The following is a 10,681-nucleotide window of genomic DNA, read 5'->3' as shown; positions in this document are numbered from 1 at the left end:
GAGATGGAGCAGCTGGGGACTCTAGACCCAGAGAGGGAGAGGGGCTGTGTGCTGACAATCGAGGGGCAGACTGTCTGTCCCAAGCCCGTTTCCACATCTCATAATATATACTGCCAAAAGGATTTCCGTTCTGAATTATTTAGTCTGTCATTTCTTCAGAATTTAATTCTTTGGCATAATTTATCTCAATTTTGAAACTATAATGTTATAACTTTTCCAAAGTAAAGTTTATCCTTACTTGGTCCCAGAAATGTGTACCTCAGATGTTTCCTCTGTCCAAGATGTTGTTGTTGTGGTTGTTAAGTGCCATCGAGTTGGTTCTGACCTAGAGCGACCCTGTGTAGAGTTTCTGAGCAACAGTTGTTTAGCTTGAACTGCCGATCTTGCAGTTCAAACCAATTATGCAGTCCAGCACATTAACCCACTGTGTCACACATAGTATTTAGTATAATGGGGGTGGGCAAGTATACCTTTTTGCATTGGAATAATCCTAATTTCTAATCACATAAAATAAGTGATGCATATCATAACCCAGTGACTTTTTATAAAATTAGTGAACTCTGTTATTTTCTCAAAACAAAGTACTTTTAAGACAGTGTGTCTCTAATAAATTTCTGTTTGGAGTTATAGATTTCTAATGTCCAAGTTTTCTATTAGGGAAATGCATGCGCACAAGTGAGGTCTTAATACTGCCTCAAATAAAAAGTGGGTGGAAAATTTAAGCTTCTCTAGGGCCTTTCTTGATTTTTCCAAAAACTTTCTGGAAGTGAATGGTGTAATTATCATGTCATCATGGAAGAAGTCCTACTCATGCTTGAGAAGCTGAGGCCTGCCAACTGGAGGTGCAGTGCTCAGTGTTGACCAGAAGCCACCTTAGGGAATAATGGTTCACAGCAACCACAGTTCTAGCACAATAGAGGCCACAGGCTCTGGAAGCTTTGTGGCTCTTCTGTTAGGAGACAGGGCTAGGGGTAACAGCTAGAGAAATTTGTCCGGGGGGCTCCACAGGTATAGAAGAGCATGATCATCAGGATTGGAGGAAGACTTATTAACAGCCTGAGATATGTGGATGACCCAACCTTGCTGCTGACAGTGAAGAGGATTTGAAGCACTTGTGACACATACTTTGCTTGAGCATCTATTGGGAGCCCAAGTAAAATGAAAACATTAACACAGTCATTCTTTTCTCTGTCATCATGATGTTGTTTATTTGTCCTGTTGTAGGGATTTTTGATTTCTTTACATTGAGTTGTAATCCATACTGAAGGCTGTACATAGTCTTTGATTTTCATCAGAAAGTGCATATTGCAGGTTGTTAATGGGTCTTCCTCCAACCCTCATGCCATGTTCTTCTTAATATAATCCAGCTTCTTGGATATTTGCTCAGCATAAAGATTGAGTAAACATGGTAAAAGGATACACTCTGACACATACCTGTCCTGATTTTAAACAATGCAGTGTCTCCTTGTTCTGTTTGAAATACTGCCTCTTGTTCTATGTACAGGTTCCTTATGAGCTCAATTAAGTGTTCTGAGATTCCCATTCTTCACATTGTGATCCATAATTTGCTATGATCCACACAGTGAAATGTTTTGCATACTCAATAACATAACTAACCAGATTTCTGGTATTCCTGCTTCTAGCTTTTTATTTGACATAAATAAAATGCATCTAGACATTAGCAATGATATTCCTTGTCCCACTTCCTCTTCTGAATCTAGCTTGAATTTCTGGCAGCTCCTGCAGATGTGCTGCTGCAACTGTTTTTAAATTATCTTCAGCAAAATTTTATTTGCATATGATATCAATTATAATTTTTTTTTTTTTGATAATTTCTGTTTTCTTTTGGCTTACGTTTCTTTGGAATGAGTAGACATATGTACTTCTCCCAGTCGTTTGGCCAAATAGCTGTCTTCCAAATTTCTTGGCATAGACAAGTGGATGTTTCCATTGCTGCATGAGTTGGTTGAAATATTTCAGTTGGTATTCTGTCAATTCCTGGTGTCTTGTTTTTGATATGCCTTCATTACTTGGACTTCTTCCTTCCATATCATGGGTTCTTGATCATACTACCTCCTGAAATGGCTGAGTAAAAAAAAAAAAACCCATTTCCGCATTTTTTATTTTTTTTTTTGGTGCAGTGACTGTGTTTTCCTTCCATCTTCTTTGGATGCTTCCTGCAGTGTTTTGTCCATTAAATTCTTCTATATTGCAAGTTGAGGCTTGAATGTTTTCTTCAGTTGTTTCAACTTGAAGAATGCTGGGTGTGTTCTTCCTTTTGATTTTCTAACTCCAGGTCTTTGCACATTTCACTGTAATATTTTACTTTGCCTACTCAAGCTGTCTTTTGAAATGTTCTGTTCAGTTCTTTCTTCATCGTTTCTTCCATTCACTTTATCTGTTTTACATTCAGTAGAAAGTCTCAGTTTTTTCTGACATCCATTTTGGTCTTTTCTTTCTTTTTAATGACCTTTTGTTTTCTTCATGTGTGGCGTTCTTGATGTCTTCCCACAACTCTTCTGGTCTTCAGTCTTTAGTGTGTAATGCATTCAATCTTGAGATGGTCTCTAAATTCAGGTGGAATATCCTCATGGTTGTATTTTGACTCTCATGGACTTCTTTAAATTTTGTTCAGCTTCAATGTGAACTTGCATATGAGCAATTAATAGTCTCTGTTCCACAGTTGGCTTTTGGCTGATGCTTTTTTCCATCTATTCCCACAGATGTAGTCAATTTGATTCCTATGCATTCTGTTGGGAGAGGTTCATGTGTATAAGCACTGCTTATATAGTTGAAAAAAGGTATTTTTGATGAATAAATAATTGATCTAACAAAATTCTATCATGTGATCTCCTGTGTCATTTCTATCACCAACGTCATATTTTCCAACTTTTGAGTTCTAATCACCAGTAATTTTTGATGCATCTTAATTTCATATGTGATCGATTTCAGACTGAAGAAGTTGGTAGAATCCTTCAATTTCTTTACCATTGATTTTGGTCCTTCTGTCTGTTCCAGTTCCATTTGTGTGTACATTTGAATAATAGTTGTAGTAATTGGTATTCCTTGTAGGCATATATATATTATCCTACCACAGGCAGCACTGTACTTTTAGATCTTGAAATATTCTTTTTTTTGATGAACAATGTGACACCCTTCCTGTTAGAATTTGTCATTCCCAACATAGTAAACTATATGATTCAAAATGGCCAATACCTGCCAATTTCAGCTCACTAATGCCTAAGATGGAGTCCTGGTGTGACGGTGTGGGTTAATGCACCAGACTGCAAAGCCATTTGAACTGCATGGTTAGTGGTTCAAGTTCACCAGCTGCTCCTCAGAAACCCTATAACAGGGTCGCTATGGGTCAGAATTGGCTTGACAGCACTTAACAACAACAACAGCAATGCCTAAGATAGTGATCTTTATGTACTCCGTTTCATATTTGATGGCTTCTAATTTTCCTAAATTCATACTTTATATATTCCATGTTCTGATTATTAATAGACATTTGCAGGTGCTTCTTATTACTTTGAGTTGTATCCCATCAGCAAGTAAAAGTCCTGAAAGCTTTGGTCCATCCATATCATTAGGCCAACTCTACTTTGAGGAGGCAACCCTTTTCTCAATTTCATTTTGAGATCCTCCCAACATGTGGGGTCCATCTTCTGGCACTGTATCAGATAATGTTTTGTTGTGACTTCTAAGATTTTCAGTGACTAAGTCCTCAGAGGTGGACCACCTATTCCTTCTTCCTAGTCTGTCTAAGTCTAGAAGCTCAGCTGAAACCTGCCCACCATGGGTAACTGTGCCGGTATTTGAAACACCAGTGGCAATGCTTCTAGCACCACAGCAACAAGTAAGCCACCACAATTTGACAAACTGGCAGATGTGTGGGCATGACCCTATGGACACTATAGGCTTCTAGCTTCCAGGACTGTGAGACAATACATTTCTGTTGTCATCAGCTACTCAATATGAGACGTTTTGCTATGGAAGCCCTAGGAAACGAATACAGCAGAGTACTGTCTTTTTAATTGGTTCCTAACCACTTGAACAAGGAGCTCTGGTAGCGTAGTGGTTACGAATCAGGCTGCGAACCGCAAGGTCAGCAGTTCGAAACTACCAGCTGCTCCGTGGGAGAAAGATGAAGCGTTCTGCTCCCATAAAGATTAACAGCCTCAGAAACCCTGTGCAGGGTCGCTATGAGTCGGAACCGACTCCACGGCACATAACAACAATGACAACCACTTGAACAACAGTGAAACTTTTTCCTCTGTACTATAATTGAACCGAGACAATGATTGCTCATGGAAAGTGAGCTGCAGAGGACATCCTGCCTGTTGACAACTCTGATTGATGCTTAGCATTCCCTACTGATATACAGATTTTATTTTCATCCCACTAGCCCATTCACACGGGAGTTCTGGTATGTGGCAATAGGATAAAGCACTGGACCATGAGGTCAGTTTGAATCACAAGGTTGGCAGTTCAAACCCATCAACTGCTCCTTGGAAACCCTATACAGGGTTGCTATGAGTTGGAACCCACTTAACCATACTTAACAACAGACCCATTCCCACAAACCCTGGTCTCCCAAGTGTCTCCAGACCTGATGGAAGTCACCAACTTGCCGCACATAGCCAGCCACTTCGTCATCAGATTTAAAGATCTTCCAAACTTTCCTTCCCACCATCCGGTATTCCTGGGATCCTGTCCAGTTCATGGCCATCAAGGAGCGCTCTGTCAGGGAAGCAGCCACAATGATGTCCAGTTGGCCATTGTAGATCAGAACCTGAAATGAAATCAAGCCATCAACAAATGTGGGAGTCAGCAGGGAAAGCCAGAGAAAGAGAAAGAAAGCATGAGCATCTGTGATGTTGTTGTTAAGTCCCAAGACTCACGGTGACCCTGCACGGAGTTTCCGAGGCTGTAAATCTTTACGGGAGCAGAACGCCTCATCTTTCTCCCATGGAACTGCTGGTAGTTTCAAACTGCTGATCTTGAGGTTGGCAGCCTGACTCATAACCACTATGCTATCAGAGCTCCTTGATACAGTGCTCAAAAAAGCCTGCTTAGCAGATCAGTGACACTGTTAGCCACACACACCAGCCACTCAAACCTTGTGGTAGCATTACAGTCCTCTACAGGTTTGCTTCTTCAGAGGCATTTGCACAAAGACTCTCTTGACTCCAAACACATTGAGGACTTGATGCTGCATTACCCTGAGACACAGGTTTTATTTGGACGTGCAGCTATGTTGAAGAGGACTGTGGTTGCATTTTCTGGAACTGAAGAATACTGTACCCTAGGATTTTCATGAAGCCTGCACTTCATTAAGCTGCAGAAGCAAGCTGAGCATTCCTCCTCGAGTGCTGCTAACCCATGTTGCTCTTCCCTGCCAACTTGATGTCAGTGGGAACTATCATTGTTTGGAGGCCTTGAATTGGTTACTGCAGGGGATGTGTCTGCCATGTCTCTTCCGACTCCTCCTTTTCCCAAATATGAGAGTCACTTGTTAGCAGTGAGGAATGTTTCTTTGTACTTTCTTCCTACAATACAAATTTTTGCCAAACTAGAAGGAACATTTCTGATGCATCTCTTTTCTTTTCTCCTGAAACAATTTGAAATCTTCTTAGAAAAAAAAATTCAGGTCATACCTACTGCTGATGAACTTAGGGAAGTGACTAGAAGCAGTGTCCTGTGATATTACTCTTTGTGAAATTGGGGTTCACTTCTGCAGCCTAACATTTAAGTCTTTGACACCATGCGTCCCAGTAATCTAAATATGTGGAATGTATTCTTCAAACATAAACCCAAAGATTTTTTTTTTAATCATATGACAATATTCATTGAATATTGTTCTTAAGTGCCATATTTGTATGATTAAAAATAAATAAAGCCCCTCCACTGGTGAATTATTAAATAAATGGTGGAACACAAACTTTATGGAATATTATCCAGCCATTTAAATTATTAGATTGGGCCACAAGAGATGGAGAATGCTTATCACATAATTGTGAACTTTGAAAGCAGAAAGTCAAATATAAGCGATGCCATTATTATCAATATATACAATAGGTATGCATATTTACATATTTGTAAATTAAACTTAAAAAATTGAGTACAGTTGATTGATTTGGATGGTGGAAATATGAATAAAATTTCCTTTTGTATTATACTCTTCTTATGCTAGCTCTGGTAGCGTAGTGGTTACGAGTTGGGCTGCGAACCTCAAGGTTACCAGTTCGAAACTACCAGCTGTTCTATAGGAGAAAGATGAGGCTTTCTGCTCCTGTAAAAATTTACAGCCTCGGAAACCCTGTGCAGGGTAGCTGTGAGTCAGAACTGACACCATGGCACACTACCACCAACCCAGTATTATTGCTTCCCAACAAAGAAGCTTTCCTCAACACCAGGCTGTCTTTGATCTGTTTAGAGGCTCTGACTTGGCCCAAATGGACACCATTGATTGAATCCTCAAATTGGATATAAAATGTTTCCATGCATATGTTTCCATCTTGGCCTTCATGGTGCAGAATTCTTAGAAGGTTTAAACATAATTAAAAAGCCCAGGAGTTTTACACACTCCAAATCCTCAAGCAGCAGTGGGACAGGATTCAGACTGAGATGAAAGAGTTCCTCCACTGCAGGAACCGGGGGCCCTTTCATGTTACATGGTCCCAATCATCACCCCCGCTCTCCTAAGTGGACACTAAAAGGAAAAAATCCTAATAGAGTTAAACGTTTCTTTAAAATTTCAACTAAACTACAGCAATAAAATATCTGCATTGTTTATACAAAGAAAGTGCCTCAAAGACCTTGAATATGTATGGCCAAGGCAAAAAGCTCCTACAGCTGTTTTGGCCAACAGTCTGGAAACAATTATATGTGATCTGTACCAGTGAACAAAGCTGAAATGCTTCACCATTCTAGGAAGGGCTGATTATAGCTGATTAACGAAGATAATCATCTATAAAGCAATTCCTCCTCTAGGCCTCCATGAAAAGAGGCTGATTAACTAACTAGCCAATGCACAAGGGCATTGATACATTCTTCTTCAAGGCCACCATACAACTGGCATTTCTTCCCTAGGCACATTTTGCAGCTTCCTTTACTGCTAATCAAAAATGCAAATTAGAATAAATTTGATTATTTTATCCTTAGAGGAGGAGAGCAAAGTCTACAAGCTACAGCAAAAACAGGCTTATACACAAAGATGGTGTATAGAGTGGCTATGAGTCGGAGCCAACTCCATGGTACCTAACAATAACAACAACAACAACAACAACATACTGGTAAAGCATTACAATGCACTTGTGTTGAACTGAAGTGAAAAAAAGCCCATTCTTGAGCGGTTTCCCGTATTGTGCAAGACTCATAAACAAGACCAGACTCTGGAAGGAGGCAATGAAGAGCCACATTGCATCATCTTACATACATGATGCATGCAAAGTCTATCATCTGGGGCCAACGGAGCCCTTTCTTTACAGAGCAAGCAAAGTCTTTTTTAACTTCTAAGCCCTGGCGGCATTGTGGGTTAGGCATTGGGTTGCTAATCGCAAGGTCAGAGATTCAAACCCGCCAGGGGGGGCTGTCTGCTGCCATAAAGATTGATTATATAGGTTCACTATGAGTCGGAATTGCCTCAAAGGCAGTGGATTAGAGGCACGTTAAGTTAAATGGAATAGAAAAAGAAATCAGACTAATAACAAGGTGATTTCAGAGTTGGTATTTAAGACTGCCAGCATTAAATATCAGAATACTGAGGCTTCTGTTTTTAACTAAATGTTGTATTTATGTTGTATGCCCCTAGAAAGGATTGAGGGAGGTATAACATGCAGTGGTGGTGGGTATGAGAAGCCACATGGGCTAATGTATAGGTAATCCTGAAGCCCAAGAGCACATGTTGACTACAGCTAGGGATTGAATTGTGGCCCCCCTAAAGTACCACGGGGGTTCAAAAAGTCTATGGATAAATGAAATGAAATGAAAATGGAGTCTTTCCATGAACGTATGAAGCCTCCTCATGTGTGTCTGAATCACAATCACTGCATTCCTGCGGCGACACATGACAACTCTGCTTGTTGACAGAGAAGAAGACATGAAGTGCTTACTGATGAAGATCAAAGACCACAGCCTTCAGTGTGCATTGTTTTTGTTGTTAAGTGCCATCCTGATGTGGTGTTGCGGGTTCATGTGCTGCACTGCAAGGTCTGTTTGAACTGTAAACTCAGCGATTCAAGCTCACCAGTCACTCCTTGGAAACCCTATACAGAGTCGTTATGAGTTGGAACTGATTCAACAGCACTTAACAACAACAACAACAACAACAACAACACGTGCCATGGAGTCTCTACTGACCCATAGTGACCCATTAGAGGGTTTCCAAGAAGTGCCTGGTGAGTTTGAACCACTGACTATGTGGTTTAAACCAATTTTGCAGTCCTATGCTTATCCTACATTACCACACCAGGACTCTACCCAATACGGATTACACCTGAGCATAAAAAAACCAAACTCCTCAAAACTAAGCTACGTAGTACTAATGAAGAAAAGATTGAAGTTGTCAAGGATTTCATTTTACTTGGACCTACAAGCAATGCCCATGGAAGTGGCGGTGAAGAAATCAAAGGACATGTTACATTGGGCAGATCTGTTGCCAAAGACCTCTTTAGAGTGTTAAAGGGCAAAGAAGCCAGTTTGAGGACTAAGGTGTATCTGACCCAATGCATAGTATTTTCAGGAGCCATAGATGCAGACAAAAATTGGACAATGAATAAGGAAGACCAAAGAAGAATCGATGCGTTTGAATTATGATGTTGGTGAAGAATATATGAAATATAAGAGGGAAAAAGGGGTGTCAATTTGCTTTTGTAAAGATTTACAACCTTGAAAACCTTACAGGGCAGTTCTATTTCATCCTATTGTTGTTAAATGTCCTTGAGTTGGTTCCAATTCATAGCAACCGTGTATAGGGATTCCAAGGAGTGGATGTTGAGCTTGAACTGCTGACCCTGTGGTTCAAACTGACCTTGCAGTCCAGCACATTAACCTGCAGAGCCAAACCAGGACTCTACTTTATCCTATATGGTTACTGTAAATTGGAACCAACTGAAGTCTCCTAACAACAGCATACCTATGAATGTAATCTTGTCTGTAATTGAGACTTTCTTGGTTATGTTAATGAAGATACATCAGTGTTGGGTGTGTCACAAACCTAATCTCTCTTGAGGTCACCATAGACAGAAATAAGCAAGCACAATTGGGGAAGATATGAGTCCTGATATGGCACCATAGGATAAGCACTTGACCTCAAGGTCAGTTTGAACTGCAGGGTCAGTGGTTCAAACTCCCCAGCCAGTCCTTGGAAACCCTATACAGGTCCACTATGGGTTGTAAACAACTGGATGGCACTAAACAAAAACAACAGCATAGGCCCTGTGGGGAGTCCTGGTGTGGCTCCCTAAGATAAGGATAAGGTTGGCAGTTCAAACTCACCAGCCACTCCTCCAAAACTCTATACAGGGTTGCTATGAGTCAGACCAAACACAATGGCACTTAACAACAACAATACACCCTGTGAAGGAACCAAGGAACTCTGTGGCTACAGAATGTGAAGGAAACCAGGATCTTTGCAAAGAGCTGACACACAGAGCCGTCCCTAAGGGCTGGTGACTTGACTTTAGACCTCTGGCTTCCGGAGTCTTAAGAGAATAGATTTATCTTCTTCAAAGCTATCCACTTGAGGTATTTGAGCAGCACTAAGAAACTAAGACAGCTAGCCGAGAACAAACAAGATGGTGGACTGGATAGAAGTGCAGTGAGGAGCTCCGTCAGCAACAATACAGAATACCCGACCAAGCAGACTCAGGGGATGGTGCCAGAACTCTGAACCACATATAAAGGAATATTTAGAAGGTTGGAAGGCTTACAGCTAGGGGAATTTGTAGCAGAAGAAAGAAATCCATTGTTTTCTAATTCAAGATGCTCAGCTGCTCCCAGAGCCACCATCTTGGATGAGACCGAGCGGGGAAAGGATCAGAGCAGCCAGAATGCCTGACAGAACCGTGGAGATAAAGCTATGGACATGCTTTTTTTTTTTTTTTTTTTTTCTCTGTTCATTGGTCTCTCACTGTCTGTGCACCTCCATTCTGGTGACTAGAGGGGGTGCCTGAGTGAGTGGACACTCCACCTCCACCCCCACCCCTGGAGGGTTCTACTACACATGGGCACAGATCTCCTTAAAATTTAAAGTGACGGTTTCCACTTAAAACCAAACGGCAGCACAAAACATCCACAGCCAGCCTGGAACTGTTTATCACTAGCAAAAGGCGTGAATGGGGATTGTGGAGCAGGGACTGGCAGACTAAAAAGGAAATAGGTTGAAAATTAAATCCTGAGCTACATCGCAACGACCAACAGAGACATCTTGAAATTTCTCAGGAAGAAGAGTGAAAAGGGAAGCCTATCTCCTGATCACATCTACCTGGAGGCAATCATAAAGTACTAAAAATGCCAAAATACACACCCATCTAAGTATTAAGGCTAGAAATTAATCCTGAATATGCCCCCAAAACAGAAACAGACGACCATATCAGCACATCTCCAGAAACAAGATTAAGTGACTGAGGCAAATGAGCCAAAAGTAGACCTACACTCCATACTGGAAGATGGGCAG

At 40.9% G+C, this 10,681-nt stretch overlaps 1 protein-coding gene across 1 annotated transcript in view; it reads right to left on the bottom strand.

Annotated features, from left to right (window-relative positions):
• Positions 1-10,681, bottom strand: part of CPVL (carboxypeptidase, vitellogenic-like) — a 162,996-nt gene that overhangs the window by 44,691 nt on the left and 107,624 nt on the right. Inside the window, exon 11 of the mRNA XM_006832276.1 lies at positions 4,613-4,795. Within this exon, the coding sequence (XP_006832339.1) occupies positions 4,613-4,795 (183 nt within the window). The remainder of the gene's footprint in view (positions 1-4,612; positions 4,796-10,681) is intronic.

This window comes from Chrysochloris asiatica, unplaced genomic scaffold (assembly GCF_000296735.1).
Source record: "Chrysochloris asiatica unplaced genomic scaffold, ChrAsi1.0 scaffold00006, whole genome shotgun sequence".
Taxonomy (NCBI): Eukaryota; Metazoa; Chordata; class Mammalia; order Afrosoricida; family Chrysochloridae; genus Chrysochloris; species Chrysochloris asiatica.
Note: the sequence above shows the minus strand (reverse complement) of the source record. Positions and strands in the feature narration are given on the sequence as shown.